The sequence below is a fragment of the Boleophthalmus pectinirostris genome, unplaced genomic scaffold (assembly GCF_026225935.1).
Source record: "Boleophthalmus pectinirostris isolate CB_2022bp ecotype Guang Dong unplaced genomic scaffold, ASM2622593v1 HiC_scaffold_9, whole genome shotgun sequence".
NCBI lineage: Eukaryota > Metazoa > Chordata > Actinopteri > Gobiiformes > Gobiidae > Boleophthalmus > Boleophthalmus pectinirostris.
Window position 1 is genome coordinate 3,605,856 of NW_026571541.1, and position 22,334 is coordinate 3,628,189.

Here is a 22,334-nt window from a genome sequence, read left to right on the forward strand (position 1 = left end):
ACAGAGACACATCCACGTGTCTCACAGTCAGTGTATGGACAGACCATGCCTCATGTGAAAGCTCACAACCTCCAGAACAGAGGTGTGCAGAAATATCAAAATACTGACATATCGCTAAGAGTGTTTTTTTGTATATTTTACTCAATTATTTTGTTACAGCTATAGTTTTGTTGCTTAGTCAAAGGAAGAAAACTCGTTTATGCAACACATTTGACATTTTTGATGAGTAAAATGGGTGTGTTTCTTATTCACTTTGCACAAGAAGTGGTTTAACAACGACTTTTACTATCACAGCCATGATTTAATCTTTATTTTTTACCGAACTGTATCGAATCGATTTGAAATATATTGTATCAAATCGAAAGTGCACTGTATCGAGATAAGTATCGTATCGTGGCCTATGTAGTGAGGTATGTATCGTATCAGCAGCTTCTTAATGATACCCAGTGCTAGTACAAATGCATTATTTTCTTGTCTAGTGCATGGGTGCCCAAAGTGACAAATTCAGTGTAATAAGACATAATTTAACAATAACAATCATTCATGGAGACAGTGATTTTAGGTTTAAACACTGAAAATGGCAACCCACATTGCAAAAAACTAAATCTAATCAAGTTAAGATGACTTGAATTAAGAAAGTTTCATCATGACTTCAGTAAATTTCACTTGACAAGTAAAATAATAATGCCAGTGGAATAAGACTTTTTGTACTTAAAATACGAAAATTCATGTTGCTACACTTAAAATAAGAAAAACAACAACTTTTTGCACTTAGAATAAGAAACAAAATCGAATGTTGCTTGAATTAAGAAAAACACACTCCATCGGCAGATCATTTGTCAAGTTGAATCAAATAAAGTCAAATGTTCTTAATTTAAGTCATTTTAATTTACCGAGATATTGTTTTTTGATATTGATCAGCAAATCACCAAATTATAACAGAAATAAACAGAACATCAGGCCCAGTGTGTATAATTAAGAATAAATCAGCAATAACTGTTCTCTGTAAAAGCTAGATTTCATTTGAACACATTTGACTCATATCTAGGGGCACAGAGCGGCCAAGTTTATGACATTTCAAATATATTGCCAAAATAACTGGAGTCTTTTGAAATTACAATTTTCCATTGCGTTCATCTGCATAAATGAACCATCAGTCAAACACCTACACTCACATATTAAATGTCTAAAGTTTAATGCTTATAGAAAATGGAGTTATTACACAGTTTGGTTATAATTCGATCAGAAGAGCATCATAAACGTGCCAGTCCACACTCATCAGTCATATAACCAGTGTTGGGGAGTAACAGATTACATGTACTGGAGTTACGTAATCAGAGTACAAATTATGAGTAACTGTATTCAGTTACAGTTACTGTTTCAATGAGTGGTAATTGGATTACAGTTACTTTGTTGAAATAAATGGATTACAGGGCGGTATGTTCCTGTTTTCACATTTCGGGCTATATCCCCAGGTCTAAACTAGATCTAAACTAGATTTAAACCAGGACTAAACCAGGTCTAAACCAGATCTAAACCAGGACTAAAACCAGCTCTAAACCAGGTCTAAACCAGGTCTAAACCAGGACTAAACTAGATCTAAACCAGGACTAAAACCAGCTCTAAACCAGATCTAAACCAGGTCTAAACCAGATCTAAACCAGGACTAAAACCAGATCTAAACCAGGACTAAACCAGGACTAAACCAGGTCTAAACCAGGACTAAACCAGGACTAAACCAGGATTTGCTGCGTGGACGTGTCTCCTCGTCTTCTATCAATAATGTTTTTAATACGGTTAAGTCTGGGCTTTTTATTTTCTTTTAGAAGACAAAACATCTTATATTGCAATATCCTTGTCTTTGCTTCTCTACAGCAAACCAAGTAATCCAAAGTATTCAGATTACATTACTCACTTTAAGTAACTGAATGGATTCTGTTACAAACTACATTTTGGTGTATGTAATCTGTAATCTGTAGGAGATTACATTTTAAAAGTCACCTTCCCAACACTGCATATATAATACATAAAACCAGAACCGACCACCTTATCTCTCGATAAAGACAATGTGCAAGATCAACAGAACCTTATCTTGTTCCCCAATGTGAATTATTAATTAATTATATCTATTAAACTGGACCTGTTTGACTTTTGACCAGTGCACTCTCATTTTCCTTCATTCCACTGACAACTTTTACATTTTTCTCCAAACAAACCTCTGAAAATCTAAGTGCAAATGTGAGTTGAGAGGAGCCGGGAGACTAAACGGGTCTGTGGTACTGGGGACAGATGGCCTGGGTGAGCCGCGGCCTTTAGGGGGTTAACCCAGCCACTGCAAGCCGAAGATGGGGCTCCTCTAGCGGGCACTGATTGAGAAGGGCCTCGGTGATGTCTGGATCGCGGCAACGTCCAGACAAAACAACATATGCAAAGAAAGAAACGTGCAAAACATTGGGGGAAAGCTTTAAAGAGCGAGGTAGAGCGCAAAAACGTGACGGGAAACAGTACTTTTTCCGTCGAGGTGTTTACAGAGCGAGCACAGAAACATACGCTTATTGTCAGATGTCGGAGTAAAACAAACGCCTTTAAGTGATGTTTTTGGTAGATTTTACTCACGAAAAGAGAGGGAAAAGGTCCGATGAAGCGGGTCAAGTGCACAGATCGTTGCAGAGACGGGAGAAGGCAGCGGGACAGGGGGCAGATCGGATCATAACGGGAGCCAGAGGAGCAGCGTCCGGGGAGAGAGCGCACAGCAGCGGCCATGGAGCAGCGGAAGTGACGCAGACCAGCGAGCCCTTCACAATAACACACACTCACAGGTACAAAATATAAATATATATATATATATATATATATATATATATATATATATATATATATATATATATATATATATATATATATATATATGTATGTATTTTAAATTACATAATAATAATAATAATGATGATAATAATAATACATCTTTATTTATAAAGCACTTTTAAAAACAAGGTTTACAAAGTGCTGTACAAGCAGCAATGAACAATACAACACCAGCAAACAGAAACAAAAACAGACAGTGATGTAAACAATCCAATTAATTATCCATCCATTTTCTTCTTCTTATCTGGGGCTGGGTTGCGGGGGCAGCAGTCTACGCAGGGACTCCTAGACTTCCTTCACCCCCGACACTTTCTCCAGCTCTTCTGGGGGGTCCCCAAGGTGTTCCCAGGCCAGGGTCTCCCTCAGGTCTCCTTCCGGTGGGACATGACTGGAACACCTCCCCAGGGAGGCATCCAGGAGGCATCAGAACAGATGCTCGAGCCTCAGCTGCTCCTCTTGACGTGGAGGAGCAGCGGCTCCATTCTCTCATCCCATGTGACTGAGTTCATCACCCTTTCTCTAAGGGAGCGCCCAGACACCCTGAGGAGGAAATTCATTTTGAGTGCTTGTATCCACGATCTTGTCCTTTTGGTCATTACCCAGAGCTCATGACCGCAGGCCAAGAAATAAAATCAAGCTAAAACCAGTTAAAACAAGGCCAACTGATAAAAATGGGTTTTAAAAAGTGATTTCAAAGATGATAGTGATGGTGTGAGTCTTATCTCCTCAGGCAGGTCGTTCCAAATTCGAGGCATCTGAACTGAAAAGGCTCCATCAGCTTCATTCGGAGTCTGGATTTTGGAACAGCCACAGTGACCTGCCTGAGGATCTGCGGCTGTGGGAGGCTCAACCGGGGTTAAAAGTTCTAAAATGTAACTTGGTGTAAGACCTACACGAGCTTTAAAAGTGATCATTCAAATCTTCAAATCGATTCTAAAACACACAGGAGCCAGTGAAAGGAAGAAAAACAGGGTCATGTGTTGATGTTTGTTAAACCAGTGAGGAGCCGAGCTGCTGTCAGACAGTTTATGACAAATATAGACTCCTTCAAAATGTGTAAACAAAAACATTCAAAGTTCTGGAATGGAGTAGAGTGATCAAAATTTCAACATCAAAAACTGAGACACTCCCGGTTTGTGGTGGTTGGTAATAATAAAATTGTGAAATGAGATTGTAATTAAAGAAAAATGTTTTGCACTCACAATTCATGACAAACATGTGAGTCAGTAAAGTCACATCTTCTTTGTGTTTTGGTCGTTTTTAAGCAGCTTTTATGTATTTTACTGAAACAAATGACAGTTTATATTTCTCTTTACTGTTGTCAGGGATCAGATTGGGCCAAAATAGAGACACGTGGGACATTTCCTGTATAAACTGGGACAAATCAGTGGTTTTGTATAAATCTGCTGGGACAGGGGACACTGGCTCAAAACTGGGAGTGTCCCGGGGAAACAGGGCGTTTGGTCAAACTAGAATGGAGGCAACTGGAAGCAAAAGTGAAATGGAATAATGTGATTTTAATGAGGAAACTGGGATGAACTTCAGAATATCTCAAGATATTTAAAAAATCACGCGAAATGTGGCGAATGAAAAACACTCATGAAAAAGACACATGTGAGTGATATCAGAGCCCAGATTAAAAACATTTACAACTGTCTTTTATGTTAATTATTAATTTAAGAAGACATTATGAGAGACACTAAGTATTTTTGACAATTAAAAGTCCAGATTTTGAGACAAATTCTACACTACTTTTTCCTTTTTAAAAGCCTTGACAATCCTTTGGTCCTGTTATAATATGAAGAATCAAGTTTAAAAAGTGTTTAATAACAGTTATTTCTTCATGTCGTCTGCACTGACAACACCAAAGGATCATGGTCTATGTAGTTCTCTAGAACAGTTCCTTTCTCTTTCAGTGTAGCCGTTAAAATTCTAATTGGAACAAAAATAATTTTCATTTCTTGTTTTTCTGGTGATAAACAACACACTGATACAGTCCCACAACTAACACACACACAACTCATGAACAATGACATTTTGGTTCCACACTAGTAAACACAGACATTGTCATGTGTGACCAACATCACACACATGTTCATGGGTCTGTACACATACACACATTACATTGTGGATATAATGATGATGTGATATGGGCTGGACTCCTCATAAACTGTTTCTGTGCTGATGAACTGACCCATCGACGCCTCATGGGACCAGGTTGACGTCTCTGACTGTGTTTGTTTAGGTTTCAGTTCAGGAAGTTTGCGCTCAGGGAAATCTGTGTGTCCCTGAGACAGAAGTGCAGAGCTTTGATTGTGCTCTAATCGTCATCTGCAAAACAGTGAAACGTGACATTGTGTTTTCTAAAAACATCTTCTAAAAATGACTTAGTTTTTCCAGGGTTTGTGTATGTTTCGTTTTGTAATTCTACTGTCAGTGTTGGGAAGGTTACTTTGAAAATGTAATCCTCTACAGATTACAGATTACTTATCCCAAAATGTAGTTTGTAACAGAATCCATTAAATTACTTAAGGTGAGTAATGTAATCTGAATACTTTGGATTACTTGATTTGTTGTAGAGAAACAAAGACGAGGAAATCTTCACATAAGAAGTTTTGTCTGTTAAAAGAAAATAAAAAGCCCAGACTTTATTTAACCAAATTAAAAATATTATTGATAGAAGAAGAGACACGGTCCACACAGCAGGATTTAGTCCTGTTCAATCCTGTTTTAATCCTGGTTTAGTCCTGGTTTAGTCCTGGTTTAGACCTAGTTTAGTCCTGGTTTAGACCTGGTTTAGTCCTGGTTTAGACCTGGTTTAGACCTGGTTTAGACCTAGTTTAGTCCTGGTTTTAGTCCTGCTGTAGTCCTGCTTTAGATCTGTTAAATCCTGGTTTAGACCTGGTTTAGTCCTGGTTTAGTCCTGTTAAACCCCGTTATAGACCTGGTTTAGTCCTGGTTTAGTCCTGGTTTAGACCTGGTTTAGTCCTGTTAAACCCTGTTTTAGACCTGGTTTAGTCCTGGTTTAGACCTGATTTAGACTTGGTTTAGACCTAATTTAGACCTGGTTTAGTCCTGTTAAACCCTGTTTTAGACCTAGTTTTAGACCTGGTTTTAGTCCTGGTTTAGACCTGGTTTTAGTCCTGGTTTAGATCTGGTTTAGTGTCCGGCAATGAGTGGAATTACCGAGAGAAAAAAAAAAAAAAGGGATATAGCCCAAAATGTGAAAACAGGAAAATACCATCGTATAATCCATTTATTTCAACAAAGTAACAGTAATCCAATTACCACTCATTGAAACAGTAACTAACTGAGTATAGTTACTTATAATTTGTAATCTGTTACTCCCCAACACTGTCTACTGTTGACCGTTTGTGGCGTAAGTTTCAGTTTTAGTTTTATTCATATTCCTAATTAAGACACCAAAAAAGTCTGAATTTATTGACATTCCTTCGATTTCGTGACCAAAATGAAAACATCTTCTCCGCCGGTGAGATCACCTGACCCCACGCTGCATCTGCTCAGGTATAAACGGTGTTCAGTAGTGAGGAGCAAAGTGGAAATCCCCTTTAGTGCGGGACAATAGCGGCAGAGCATGTCACAGCAGCAGCTTACTGGACAAAGGAGAGCGTGACCTACATACACACAAACAAAGGAGACGCTCTTCAATCAGCACAAACTCCAGCGTGTTCAGGGGGTTTTATTTCGAAGACGTCTTGCTCTCGCTTCCTGTCGGGCTTTGTGCAGCTTTTTAACCCAGATTGGATCACTTCAGACGGATTGCTCCATGAATGAAAAGCAGTGACATCATTTAAAGAGAGAAAATACTAGAGGTTTAATGCTGGAAAACACATTTACGACATTTGTGAGGAGTGAGAGTGAAAGTGTCAACATTGAAATGAAATGTACAGGTCTATTTAAGTGACATTTGTGGTTTAAAAATAAAAAAATAAAAATCAAATCAGTTTCTTCTTCATTTAGGTGAGCAGACGTCCCTGTTTCCCCGGGACAGTCCCAGTGTTGAGCTTGTGTCCTCTGTCCCAGCACATTTATACAAAACCACTGATTTGTCCCAATTTTATACAAGAAATGTCCCACGTGTCTCTATTTGTTGACAAATTTAATCTAAACCAGGACTAAACTAAGACTAAATCAGAACTAAACTAGGACTAAACCAGGACTAAACTAAGACTAAATCAGAACTAAACCAGGACTAAACTAAGTCTAAATCAGGACTATATCAGGTCTAAACCAGGACTACACCAGGTCTAAACCAGGACTAAACTAAGACTAAACTAAGACTAAACTAAACCAGGACTAAACCAGGTCTAAACCAGGACTAAACTAAGACTAAACTAAGACTACACCAGGTCTAAACCAGGACTAAGTCTAAACCAGAACTAAACCAGGACTACACCAGGTCTAAACCAGGACTAAACCAGGACTACACCAGGTCTAAACCAGGACTAAACTAAGTCTAAACCAGGACTACACCAGGTCTAAACCAGGACTAAACTAAGTCTAAACCAGGACTACACCAGGTCTAAACCAGGACTAAACCAAGACTAAACTATGATTTCTTAGACAGTCAAATGTTTCCTTTTTGGTTCTTCCTGTGGATCAATCTTGTCCATCACCTTCACCTTTCACTATTTTTCCAATTCTGTTGGGAAGAGAAACAGTTTGAACGGACGTTTCACATAGATTCACACACATCTGATTCACTTTGGCACTTATGGAGTTCGCAAACTTCCGAAGCTCGTTTCTCGAGCCGTTTTCCACTGTTAGGATCCAACAACCACACAATTACAATGTCTGAATCCCAAAACTAAAATATGACAATATCAGAACCAGAAACAAAAGTGATATGGTTCAAAAGACTAGAAAAGAACAGCTCACCTTGATGCTCACTTTTTTTTTTGAATGAATGAATGAATATTTATAATAGTAATACATAGAACATAAATAAATAAAAAACAAACATAAATACATAGATATAACACAAAAAGTAACTATTTCTATTCTATAATAACAGTTTTTCAGAAAATCCTTCCAAGTATGTATTGCGCAATGACGGAAAGTCTAAGTTTTGATGCATGTATTGTTATGATGCTCTGGTCATAAAAACATACAAAGAAAATGTCTCTAATTCATGAACTATAACATCAACCTGCCCGGAGACGACAGGTGGAAATGAACACTGGCGCCACAACCTGATACAAACATCTCTCCTGTTCAGGTTTGTGTAGATCAGGGTGTCAAACTCATTTTCACCAAGGGCCACATTTGGTTCATGTTTGTCATCAAAGGGCTGGTTGTAAAGTTAAGACTGAAACTGTAACTGTAATATTATACAGTCTGTTACAAAACTGTAAAAGTCTGTATTTGATTTTTCATTTCATATTTATTCATTTGGTTTATTTATATGTTTTTTACCTTTTTATTATTATATTCTTGCTCTTATTTGATTTGACTAGTTTTATTGTCTTAATGAGGACTAGTAGAGTTAAGTAGAGCTTTACTTTATATTTCTATTGGACATGTTTTTATCTGTTTTGTTTATGAAATGTGCTGTAGAAATAAGTGGATTGAATTTGATTTAAAGGTTTAAGTTAAAACATTCACATTACTCCTTCAGTAACATTCACGAAATAGCCGTACTTCTGCATCAATTTTTCTTTTCTTGGACATTTTTGGGGAGAGATGCCGTCACTTCACGGGAAACAGCTGCGGTGCATCATGGGAGATGTAGTAGTGGCACAGAGTCACAACATAATAATAAAATATACCTTTTAACCCCTTGTGGGCCACATAAAATGGCTTGGTGCATCTGCGGCTGCAGTCTGCCCTGCATTGAACACATTTACACCAGCAGGTGCAGGACAAAAGCCCACAGCATCATGGAAGACTCCACCATCCAGCACATGGACTTTTTACAGCTCTCCCATCAGGCAGAAGATTGCGCCACCTACAGGCCAGAAGCACCAGACTACAGAACAGTTTTTATACTGATGTTGTGAGACAGATCAATTCTGTCAGAAAGCCCAGACACTAATGCTCCTTACAAAACACCACTGACTTGGAACACACTTTAGAAAACTGGGGCAGGTGGGTCCTGTGTTTTTTAAAGACTCTATTTGACATACAATAATTTAACTATTTATTCTTATTATTACGAAAAGTACAAAATCATGTACAAATTATGCTCAATAATACACCACTAGAAAGAGTCTTTGAAAATAATTTTTTAGGAGTAACTATAGACCATAATCAGTGTCGGGGAGTAACAGATTACATGTACTGGAGTTACGTAATCAGAGTACAGATTATGAGTAACTGTATTCAGTTACAGTTACTGTTTCAATGAGTGGTAAATGGATTACAGTTACTTTGTTGAAATAAATGGATTACACGGCGGTATTTTCCTGTTTTCACATTTTGGGCTATATCCCCCTTTTTTTTTTTTCTCAGCAATTCCACTCATTGTGGGAAACTAAACTAGATCTAAACCAGGACTAAAACCAGGACTAAAACCAGGTCTAAACCAGGTCTAAACCAGGTCTAAACCAGGTCTAAACCAGGTCTAAACCATCCTAGTCTTTGCTTCTCTACAGCAAACCAAGTAGTCCAAAGTATTCAGATTACATTACTCACTTTAAGTAATTTAATGGATTCTGTTACAAACTACATTTTGGGGTATGTAATCTGTAATCTGTAGGAGAATACATTTTAAAAGTCACCTTCCCAACACTGACCATAATTTAAACTGGAAATCACACATAAATAAAATTTGAAATAAATTATCCAAAGTAATCGCAATTATATACAAATATAGATATATCCTAGATCAAAACAGTCTTTTTATTATATACAACTCGCTGGTAATGCCCTTCATAACCTACGGTATTGAGATTTGGGGCAATACATATCAGACTAATACAAATCCAGTCTTTACCTGCAAAAAAAGGCAATAAGAGCAATCACATTATCAACTTATAATGAACCAACCAAGGCCTTATTTATAAACCTTTAAACTCTGAAATTTATGATTTAGTCGACCTTTATACTCTAAAAATCATGGTCAAAGTAAACAATAATCTCCTGTCAAAATCATTGCAGAACATGTTCAAAATCCGAAAGAGCCAATACAAGCTCAGAGGCACGACCATGTTTATCAAAAAGAAAATTAGAACAAACATTATGAAATTTTGTAAATCTGTTAAAGAGCTGGAGCTGTGGGACAAATGTACAGAAAATCTAAAACTGTGCACCAAACTCTTTCACTTTATATAGAAGTTTAAATGTTTAACTCTGGACAGACACATGAAATATGAGACTTAGTTTGTGTTGTAGAACTTTGTTGTTTTGTTTCCGATTTGTTTCCTCTTGCTGTATTTATGAAGATGAACTGGTGTTAAGATGAAGCTCTGACAAAGGAATAAAGGGTAAAGGCAGAATAAGATTAAGCTTCAGCCTACACCTTTTCGGTCTGTATATGTTAAATATGACTGTGAATTAATGTCAAAATACACCTGACTGAAATAAATTTTTAAAAATTATCTATGCTGCTATTGACCTGGACCTGAGTGCAGTATTTCATTTCTGTGTATTTTTTATACTGAAATGACAAATAAATTCTGATTCTGGATGTGGCCCGTGGGACTTGCCACATGTGATGTAGATTGTGAACTGTCCCCGTCTCAATAAATAAATAAATAAAACTAAACTAAAGGCCCGACTTTGTACGACATAGTTGTGTCTGTATTCCTCTCCCCACTGTTTAGTTTTGTTGTTACTGTTTAGATGAAGTCTATTTTTAATGTGTATAAAAAACTTGCTCGGAACATTCTCCATGGAGACACTGTGCTGCCCTACAAAGGCAGAACACAGTCACATCATGTTTAGTCAAAAATGAGTTCATGTCATTTTGGGGGTATTTATCATGTGAATATGTGAAAGTCAAAGTAAGCAGGAGTAAAAGTAAGTAAGAGTAAAAGTAAGAGTAAAAGTAAGTAAGAGTAAAAGTAAGTAAGGCAGGACTCCCAAAATGTGACAACTTCTGGTAGTTGTTATAATGAAGAAATATTTGAATGTGAAAAATACTGACCTCAAAATTGACCTTTGACCCTTATTTGTCAGTTCCTGTTCTCTGCCTTTGGATCATGAGCTAAAATAAGTTTTCGTGCAAAGACAAAAAGCAGAAACAGTGTTTGTTTTGTTTGTGATTTAGTTCATAAACGTATTTTAATTTCAAATCCAACCTCTTGTTTTCTTCTTTTTGACACAGAGTCTGAACACATTCAATAAATAAACCTTTGTATTCAATTATACTTCAATAATCTTTAATGTAAAAGTATTGTGTGTATTTATTCATACTGTACACACTCTACTAAACTTGTGTCAAACTGTTTCACTGTGGAAGTGTCGCCGCACGATCCTGATCAACACTAAACAGAAAATCCAAAACTCTTGGTAAATGGTCACATTTTTCTATCGCACTTTTCCACCTTCAAGGCACTCAAAGCACTTTACAACAAGGAACCCCTCACCCATTCACACACACACTGTGGGAAAGGTGGGCTAAGTGTCTTGCCCAAGGACACAATGACAGCATTCATCTGTGGGAGCTGGAATCACACCAGCCAACCTGTGGGTGAGTGGATCTGACCGCTCAACCTGTGATGTGTTTTTGGTTTTTTTTTTATGTCAAGAGCTGGAATCAAACCGTCAACCTTCAGATCAGTGGGCGAATGCTCTACCAACTGAGCTACTGCCGTCTAGATCATTTCAATCACGTTTGGTGAGGTGTTTTTCTTATAATGGATGAAAGTCTGGAGAAAATCAAGCAAATAATGATCAGTTTCTGCCTTTTGTCTTTGCACGAAAACTTATTTTTGGCTCATGATTCAAAGACAGAAAACAGGAACTGACAAATAATAAAAAGGTCAATTTTGAGCTCAGTATTTTTCACATACAAATTTTTCTTCATTAGAGCAACTACCGGAAGTTGTCAAATTTCAGGAGCTCCACCCATTATACTTTTGTCTGGACAAAACAGAAACATTGAAGTTATTTTTCTCAGTTTCAGTCTGGAGAGTTAAGCTCTTTTGCCTTGGTGGGGCAGCATCATAACCAAAGGAACAACATTTCCATGGAAACAAGCAAGTCAGGTCAGTGGAGATGCAAGCCTGCTCACATTATGGATGCATGCTTTTTTGTAGGTTTTATTTTTAATTTTTATATGGTTTATTTATATATATTTCTTTTATACATATATTTCACTACATCGCTTTTACACTTCATATTTCCATTAATTAGTGATCCCTCACCAAAATAAATAAAAATAATATTAATTCATAAACACACATACACATTCACATATTCACTCACTCACATACACCCATACACACACCAAAGGTAGGATACATACTATCTTGTTTCTTGTATTACCGGTGCCCATAACTCCTCAAAGTCCTTCATTTTAAATCGCAGTCTTGCTGTTACTCTTTCCATTTCCATCACATCTTTAACTCTTTCCCACCAGTTTTCTTTAGGAGGAGGTTGTGGTTTTAGCCAGGACACAGTTATCTTTTTTTTGCTATTGTACTTACGTTTTTCTGTAGTTCTGGTTGTTTTTTTTTCCTTTTTGGGCAAAAAAAATGACATGCTATGGCTTGAAAATATTTTGTGAGCAGTGGGACAGTTTTAGCCTTTAGTCTTTTCTCTAATGTGAGTGGAAATATTTAAAAATGACTAAATCACGCGACTTTACTTTCCATATCTTTTTATTCTTCCCTAATAGATCTGTACAATCAAGAAATCAAACTTTAGAGATGAGCCTATAGCAAAATATGATCTGTACATGTCGTTATATGCTTTTGGGCAAAAAACAACGAAAAATACACACATTTAAATAATCATCAGATGACTTGTCTAGAGCTATGCAAACAACACTTCAGTCATTTCAGTCCAAAGGCTTGAAAAAAAAAAAAAAAAAAAAAACATTGAAAAAAAAAAAAGACTTAAAGGTGCTTTGAGTAACTTTTCTGTTAGAGTCTGTCAAACGCTTCTCTCCGCTTTGTCTGGAATGTTCCACAGTATGGCATTAAACCTTTGTAATTCCACAGAGACCAAAATGGACAGAGTTACAGGTCAGATCTGCGGAGAGGCGACGCCGCTCACAGTCAGAATGTCTGTTTTTCCGAGTAGTTTTGAGCGATAAAACCACCTGTGATTGAATAAACGTAAAGCGGAGCTGTTTAACGTCACACTGTGGAACATTCCAAGCAGAGTGACGACGTCTCCGTAGCGACGAGCGGGCGACAGACCCCAAAACGAAAAGTTACTCGGCGCCGCTTTAGACGGTTGAGGCGATATGGACCGAACCGATGCAGTAATGTTCCCTTTGAAATCTGCCCAGTGAAATAGAAAAGTCCTATTTACAGCAACCAAAGCTGAAAGAAATCGATTTGTGAAGACTGACTCAGTCCGGACGAGTTTCTCAAGATATTTATGGACGACTGATGCGGCTTGAAGTGAAAGTTTTATATGAAAGGCTTGGAGTAGCAGGCAGTACTTTAAATTCACTTCATCTGTGACCGTTTCTGTGGATTAATATTACAAGATTAACTGCGACTCGAGGTAGGCAATACAAAAAAGAATTTGTTTTCTTGTAACCTTGATTGCGATTATGATTTTGAACTATATGATATTTGAGAAGTAATTAAAGCTATACTCTGACAGGCTGGGGTAGTAAAAATGTATATTAGAGATTAGATTTTTCCTGTGATTCATGTACAAATACCTATACATTATTATTTTAAAAGTAATTAAAGCTATATTCTTACTTTTGGAAATCTCACTTTGTTGGACTTTGCTGTTTAATTGCCAGATTGCAGATTTGTTGACGTGGTTTACAGCTCATCTTTCTAATTCCTATCCACATAAGACAAAAACTGGCACAAGTTCTTCGCGATAACGTCGGAAAGCGGACCCCGAAGACGTGATTGTTGCCAGTTGAAGGGACTTTAAGCCGTGAGATAGTTTGTGGAGTCGATTCGAAAGAAATGATAAGGTGCGTTTCTGTGTTTTTATCTTGTGTATTTCTTCCAACAACGGTAAATCTTGCTTTCGTTTTTCAGACCGAGAGTTTGTTTTCATACCTGACAGTTTCGACTGCTCCCCGTGCTCTTCCTCGGAGTCGCGTGATGCCGCTGTGACGTGTCGCTCGGCCGATTTATAACGTTTTTGGCGCCGTCTTCCTACCTCCCGCCTCTTTAATCCAGCGACGGTGTTCGTTTTCCTCCGGTCCAGAACGGGCTTCTCTTTTGCCGATTTGTGTTGTTCCCGTTCTGCTTTCTGCCTCCACCGGTAGGAAGACGCTGTCGAAACCTGTATAAATCAGCTGAGGGGACGCGTCACGGCAACATCACGAGACTCTGAGGAAGAGTGCAGGGAGCAGAACAAACGGTCAGGTATGAAAACAAACTCTCGGTCTGAAAAAAGAACCTAATAAATATAAATCTCTTCATAGTTACAATATATTAGGCCTCTGCTCTCCGTCATTTTTATACAGCGCGTTTCAAAATTCAAGCCTCGAAGAGCTTTACAACAATGAACCGTCACGCACACATTCACACACCGGTGTACGCAGACACTGGGGGTGATGTGGGTTAAGTGTCTTGCTCAAGGACACAACGACAGCATTCATCGGCGGGAGCTGAAGTCGCACCGTCGTCCATTTGATTTAAGCAAAAGATGTTGTTTTTTTGTAAAGTAAATGAAACAATTCTTAGGTTCTTTCATCTGTCGGTCACTCCAAACCAGTACCAAACTTTAGTATTTTTACGTAGGCAATCTTAAAACACCAGGTCGTCCATAAATATCTCTAACAAACTCGAACAAAACTCAAACTCTACATGATCAGAGACAAGAATCGTGGCGGCTGCAGTACAGATAATACAGTGATTAAAATGAGGGAAGACAACCCATTGAAAAAAAAAAAAGCAAAACAGCAAATTAAAGTTATTATGGCTAATTCTCCCAATCCAGCACCATCACAACACACTACTGATGACTCAAAGGGGCTATATGTATTTTCAGCTTTTTAACCGCCTGTGATCAGTAAAATACACGATTTGGGAGTGAAAATTTGGAAATTGGTGATTAAATGTATCACCAGAAAGCATTTGTGTCACTTCATAATAGGCTACTGCTTATTATGACCTATGTAGAAGCGAGGGGGAGTCATTTCATGGTAGTCAATGGTAATTAAAAATACATTACAATATGTCTTATACAATAATGTTTATATTTTATTTTTATGGACTGATTCAAGTTCAGATTATTTGATTTTGTTTGTATAATTTCATGTACACATATATGCAGTAGTATTTTGTACAAGGTCCTATTTACTTAAAGAGGAACTAAACACTAAATCCACTTTGTTTTAGCTACTTAACTGTGCAAATTATGTTTTAAAAGCATTATCTACTGTTCCAAGTCAGTTTTGGCAATTTTAGAGCAAATCTGCAGCTTTCTGGTCAAAAACGCGACTATTCGTAGTAGGTGACATCACAAAAGACTGCCCAGGTTAGAGTCGGGTGTTTCTAATAGACGCATCAAGAATCTCAGACTCATTGCGCAATGCATACTGGGAAGGATTGTATTACAGTGGGATGTGTCTATTGATAAAGTCGATCTTTTCAAGTCTTTTGAACCATATCACTTTTCTTTCTGGTTCTGATATTGTCATATTTTAGTTTCGGGATTCGGACATCGTTAATTGTGTGGGTGTTGGATCCTAATAGCGGAAAACGGCTCGAGAAATTTGTTTGCGAACTCCATAAAAGCAAAAGGGAATCAGATCTGTGTGACTGCAAAACCACAAGAACAAGAAAGAGCACCTCAGTCTGTTTGTCTTCTGCACTTCTCGATTAACAAACGGGATCCCGCTTTGCTGTCGCTCCACATACTAACTGTTCGCTGTAAACTCAGGATGATTTAGGTAGTCAGAGGTTTTCTTTCTGGTTCTTCCTGTGGATCAATCCCGCCCATCACCTTCACCTTTCACTATTTTTCAATTCCGTTGGGAAGAGAAACAGTTTGAACAGAGGTTTGCAGTCACACACATCTGGTTCCCTTTTGCAGTTATGGAGTTCACAAACAAATTTCTTGAGCTGTTTTCTGCTGTTAGGATCCAACAACCACATAATTACAATGTCTGAATCCCAAAACTAAAATATGACAATATCAGAACCAGAAACAAAAGTGATATGGTTCAAAAGACTTGAAAAGATCGACTTTGTCAATAGACTCATCCCACTGGGAAAACAAACATGGCGGTTTGATGCTCACTTTTTTCAGAAAATCCTTCCCAGTGTGCATTGCGCAATGACCGGAAGTCCGAGATTCTTGACGCGTCTATAGGCTCTGTTCACGCCAGGAGGTCGTTCGGAAACACGCGACGGCGACTTCTGGTGTAGTTCCCGACTCTGGGCTTGACTGGCTGATCAAACCCACTGAAGTAAATGTGCTCAGTGGTAAAATCAAGACCGCAGACGTACGTGATGTTTGGAATCATCTGGAAGTCGGCGCCTCATCTTTTCTAATCGCATGTACCCAGTGCGCTCGGAGTTGTGCGTCAGTGGGGAAACGATGAAAACTGACATACGGTTGGAACTGTTGATTCGCCGAACGTAACGGAAAGCTACAATGACGTGGAAATGAAGAAAACTGGGACATTTTTGAATTTTTACTTGCTTCCGCAAACAGAGCCCAAAGGAAGTTGTCGTTGCATATTTCCAAACGTCTTCCAAGTTTGCGACGCAAGTGTGAACAGAGCCTATTGCAAACACCTGGCAGAGGGGGCGGAGCTTAAAGTGCGACCTGTTAGATCGATCGCGATGTTCATTAAAGCTCCGGACCCCGCCTCCCCTCCTCCTCCTTCACTCTTTTTAGTTCGCAGCCATTGCCCAGTTTAGCAGCTCCGTTTGAAATGTGGTTGTGGGCGGAGCTTCACTTTCGCTTTTGAAACCGTTTACTCCAATTTCTTCAACAGTGTACATATAGCCCCTTCCTTACAGACTTCAAATACAGTAAACCAAAAAAAAAAAAAAATCCCGTGTGACTCGAGCATTTCCGTTCCTATTCTTTTGCCCGAACAGGCACACAATGTACCCCGAACCCTTCCAACCGTTCCTGAGTTAAAGTATTGACGCTTTGTATTGTTTTTGTGTAAGAATGACAGTAAATAACAGTTATTTTACGAGCTGTTGAGTGACCCCCGACTTCCAAGTTCCCTTTGCATTTTTGGAGACTGTCCTTCAACTAAAAAAGCTGCCTTATTGCTAATAGAGTAACGATGATTATTTTAAAAAATGAAGTCGATATAGAAACTGTAAAAAATGTCAGTCAAATAATCCCTTGAAAAGTTTAGGATAATGAAGACTACAGTGACAAGACACACAGTGCAGTTCGTCCGATAAGAGGGACTGGCTATCAAAAACTCAAAACACGAAATGGAGAAATTGATTTGAATAAATAGTTTTTTTTTGTTTTTTTTAAAGGGATAGCAGCAGATTATTGATTTAGTGTGAGCTCTGTTGTCAAATATGGTTTTAAAGACAAAAAAAGACGCTCTATGTAACGTTAGGGGTCGGGTTCGCGCCGCCTGCTCGTCTCCACAGAGATGTTAGCGTCAGTGTGTCACCTGGAATGTTCCGAAGTATCGCATTAAAACGGATCTAACCGAAAGTTTTTATTGCTCGAAAAAACACTGAAAAAATTCGTAGCGTGGCCGAGCTTGTCAGTTTGCGGCTTTTTGCGTGGAGGTGGAGCGGTTCGGCGTCGTACCGCGGAACATTCCAGGCGAAGCGACAGCGGCTCCAAGGACGAGAAGGAAAGTTACACAGCGCGTCTTTAAAGTGTCCAAATAGCACGTCTATGTCTAGAGTCGTGGCAGGTCTATTTCAAATACAGTAGCCTTCAATGTACATTGTATAGAGATTTTCCCCTTTCGTTTGTACGCGATAGTGTCTTTAAAGAGCTAATTCTTCCTTCAAGACTTCAGGACGTCTCCGAGCGCGTTTTCCATTCTTTTATACATATTTCAAGTCAGTTTTCTCACAACACGTGTGCCCAAAAACCCATGACGTTACAAAACACAGGCTTTTACAGTTCATAATATCAACGCATTTAATGACACCGACGTTACTCCCGTTTACCTTGAACCGACTGAGGAATTTGCTGAAATGTTGAAAAAGTATTGAAAAATTTGGAGACATACGAGAGAAATTGGAAAAAAAATGTTATTGGTGGATTGGATTGTTTCTGTCCGGACTTTGGCGCTGTTGGAATATTTTTAGATCCTGGGACTTTTTCAGTAACTTAAAAAGGTGCACTGTGTAACTTTTTGCTTGCTAGAAACCTGCTTTTTTTCCATTTGTAAGTCATTGCTTTGTCTGGAATGTTCCACAGTGTGACATTAAGCAGCTCTACTTTACGTTTATTCAATTTCAAGTGGTTTTATAGCTCAAAAATACCTAGAAAAACTGGCATTCTGACTGTGAATGGGTCGCCTCTCCACAGATCTGACCTGTAACTTAGCCTAGTTTGGTCTTCATGAAGAATAAGGTTGAGCAGAAATATCGTAGCGTTTGATGTGATGATGCTGTATCGATTAACACAACCACGATTTAGTGCTTTTTTACTGAACCGTATCAAATCGATTTGAAATATCGTATCGAATCGAAAGTACACTGTATCAAGGTATGTATCGTATCGTGGCCTGTGTATTGAGGTATGTATCATATCGGCACCTTCTTAATGATAATGAAGATCGAAAAGGTTTAATGTCATACTGTGAAACATTCCAGACAAAGCATTTGAAGGTCCCTCCACCAGAAAAGTTACACAATGCACCTTTAAAACAAAAACAATCCCTACGTCATTGTGATGCGATGTTACGCAAAAGTGAGCAAAAAGCAAATCATCTCTTTATTTTTGCTCTCTAGACGATAAGTACTGAAGCAAAACTGAAATCAATGCACGAACACACACCGTAACAAGATTTTAATTCCTGATATTTCCTTTTTTTGGTCTAGATTTTTGTCACCAAATTCATAATTGCCAAACTTTGAATAAAATCGGAATATTTTATACATTTTATACATCAAAAAATTTTTTCGTTTTCACTGTAACAAAGAAAATATGGTTGAAAATGGAAGTAGATTTCATTTTTTGCTCACCAATACATATCAGAAATTACGTAACGCAATTAAAGTATGAACAAAACCTTGTCCGATTCACGATAAATGGGAGTGTGTCGATTTGAGTGACTTCAAGCTTAACAATTCATTTTTCTGGCAGTTTAAAACATCCTTCCGTTAGTGCAATTTCATATTTTCCTGCTTCTTAGCTGCAAAATGCCCCGATGTACGTTGGTTTCAGTGGCCCGTCTTTTCCTGAATGAATTGTGTAGTGGCGTTACCGGGTCAGTTGTGAATGAAACAGGCTCAAAAAAAGAAGTGGTTCTGCTGTTTTAAAACTCAAAATGTATGAAATGTTGAAGAAAAAAAAACATGATTTTATGGGATGGGGGAATTCCTTTGACTTTGCATTAGGATTGAGTCTACATGCAAAGGGCCCATAGCAAAATTATTGTCGAAAAATGTGGGGAGGAAAAAATATTGGCGAACCTTTATTTAATTACAATATAGATTTTTCTTTTTAAAAATGTACAAGTGCCTCCTCTTACTTCAGTCCTTTTGTACAGTAAACCCGGGAGGTCTCGCTTAGACTGAAGCAGTGCCATGTTGCTGTAGGTTATGCCCGCAAATTACTTTAATATTTTGAAGTTTTAAGGATATACAGGGCAAAATGGTGAAAGAAAAAAAAAACGAAAATGAAACAAAAAAATATCTCCTCGTAGATCCAGTGGTGTTGCAAAAAATTAAGGTGGGTCCAAATTTGATGCAAGTTTAGAAGCTGTCCACCCAAACGCCCAGCCTGCGCTCGGCCAGTGTGCGGTTCACAGAGACTACCTGGAAAACAAGAAAGAAGATTTTAACTAAGAAGGGACTGCACCTGCTTTTTGTTTTTCTTCTCTACAGATCTGCAGCTCTTCAGGTCAAAATAAGATCATATATTACGCAAAATGGACTCTTGTGAGCTTTTAGTCATGTTATAATGTTCAAAAACAGTCATGGAGTTGTGTTTTGTTTCATCCAAGCATGTTTGAAAATGCAGACTGACTAAGACCATTTTGGTGCTTTTGATCTGTGTGGATGGGAATAAATTAAAACACAGGCTCTGGGGGCACTTGGTGATTTGCAGACAGAATAAAGGCAGAATAGAGCTTTACTGTAAAAACTGCATGATTATTTAAAGGCAGCAGTACAGGTAGCAGCCTCCTGGTATGTTTTTGATGAAGAAACAGATCAAAAAATAAAGTAATATGGGTCCTTTAATCATAAAAAGTTTTATTGTTAAGAGAATCAGGAAGTGCACGTTAGCATGCTCTGCTCTGGTTGTGAAAAGTGCTTCTAAAATCATCATGTTGACTCATCACATTAAGAATGCACAAGGTAAGTGAGGATTAAGTTTGGACCACTGCAAACTGCTTCAACAAACCAGCTGAAGCAGAAAAGCGTACCTCATCTCCGCCCATCTTCCACAAATGGACCAGTGGGAGCCCGGTGTTGGTGTCATAGTTTGAAACCTAAACACAGACATTTATTTATATGACATGATCAGAATTACAGACAGAATACAGAATTAGAGAAACTGAGGTAATTTTTCCCTTTTACATTTCATAGACCAATATTTTTACAGGTTTTTTTGAACGCACCAAACAACCTACCAAAGTAAGAGCTAAAAGTGATCTGTCCCTTCGCTCAAACAAATATTGGGAAGTTACTGTGTACAAATTAGTACACAGTACTAATAGTATCAGTTAAATACAATCAATTCAATCATTGTGTCCTTAGGCAAGACACTTCACCTACATTGCCTAGTATGAAAGTGGTGTGTGTGAGTGATGGTGGTGGTCGGAGGGACTGATGGTGTCGAGTGGCATGGCAGCCACGCTTCTGTCAGTGTGCCCCAGGGCAGCTGTGGCTACAATAGAAGCTTACCATCACCAGGGTATAGAGTGAATGAATAATGCTGAAAGAATAATGCTGAATAATGCTCTGTAAAGCATCTTTGGGGACAGAATATGTCTGTGAAAGCACTATATAAATAAAGATTAACTTACAAATTAGGGGTGCGCAAAAATATCGAAATATCATTAATGTGATGATACAGTATTGATATCGTGGGCTGCTGTATCAATATATTGCCAACAATATTTTTTGGCAGATTTTACTAAGTTATTTAGTTACAGAGCTACAGTTTTGTTGTCTGTTTACAATGTAAACAAAGGAGTGTCAAACTCATTTTGGTCCGGGGGCCGTTGATCCCAAAGGGGCCGGATCAGAAAACTCATGACATATATACCTCAAAAAATAGCAATAAGTTCAAATATTTGTGCAGAGAAACACAAATCTATTACAGAAATCTTTTTTAATTGATGAACTCTTTCTTTTACAAAATATTATAATATTATGAACAACCTGAAACTAAGAAAAATGCAATTTCAACACAAAGTTTTAACTTGTATGCAAATAGAAAGAAGTAAATTTTTCTTGGAAAATCCTGCACTCGGCTCCACTTTTCTCATGTTGGACATTTTTCTGATGAGGGTGTCACGGTCAACAGTCAAAACGATCGTCCTTTAAGAGCGTTTGGAAAGAGACAAGTCTTCATTTGTGCTGCTCTGGTGGGAGGGGCCACGTACAGAGGCGCTCGAGACGCTGCTATGAAAAGCGCCGCAGAAAATTAACAATGTTTTAACAGAAAATATAATTAAAATATTTTAGTAGAAAATCAGCTTAGGGCCACATTAAAGGTCTTTGATTGATGCGACCAATTTGACATTTTCACTGTTTTGATGATTCAAATGTTTGTGTTTCTTATGAACTTTGCACAAGAAGTGGTATCACAGCCATGATTTAGCCTTTATTTTTTATTGAACTATATCGTATCGAAACGAAAGCTCACTGTATAGCGATATGTATTGTATTGTGGCCTATGTATCGAGGTATGTATCGTATCGGCAACTTCTTAACGATATCAAGCCCTAGTTCAAATGCATTATGTTCTCGTTTAGTGCATGGGTGCCCAAAGTGACGAATTCAGTGTAATAAGACATAATTTAACACTAACCATCACTTATTTAATCAATATTTTAATTAAAAACTAATTTTTTTATTGAAATTGGGTCAGACAACACAATAAACATCACCGGGAAATGGCATTAAACCAGTTTCATTTTATTTTCAGTGGGAGTTTATACGGTTATCCTGACCTGGTGAATGTTTCAATCAGTAGAGCCCAAACTTTTTTTCTTCGATGGGCCAAAATAAATA

The 22,334-nt window shown here is 38.0% G+C and overlaps 2 protein-coding genes across 3 annotated transcripts in view; both read right to left on the reverse strand.

The window, feature by feature from the left end:
• cuedc1b (CUE domain containing 1b) overlaps positions 1-2,767 on the reverse strand; it is a 63,868-nt gene extending 61,101 nt beyond the window's left edge. For both annotated transcript variants that reach the window (XM_055166875.1, XM_055166874.1), the window contains exon 1: positions 2,617-2,767. The gene's annotated coding sequence lies outside the window, so the exon portion shown is untranslated. The remainder of the gene's footprint in view (positions 1-2,616) is intronic.
• A 16,916-nt stretch (positions 2,768-19,683) lies between these two features.
• Positions 19,684-22,334, reverse strand: part of akap1b (A kinase (PRKA) anchor protein 1b) — a 30,013-nt gene continuing 27,362 nt past the window's right edge. Inside the window, exons 10-11 of the mRNA XM_020920490.2 lie at positions 20,519-20,584; positions 19,684-19,907 (exon numbers count right to left, since the gene is read on the reverse strand). Of these exons, the coding sequence (XP_020776149.1) occupies positions 19,845-19,907; positions 20,519-20,584 (129 nt within the window). The 3' untranslated portion in view covers positions 19,684-19,844. The remainder of the gene's footprint in view (positions 19,908-20,518; positions 20,585-22,334) is intronic.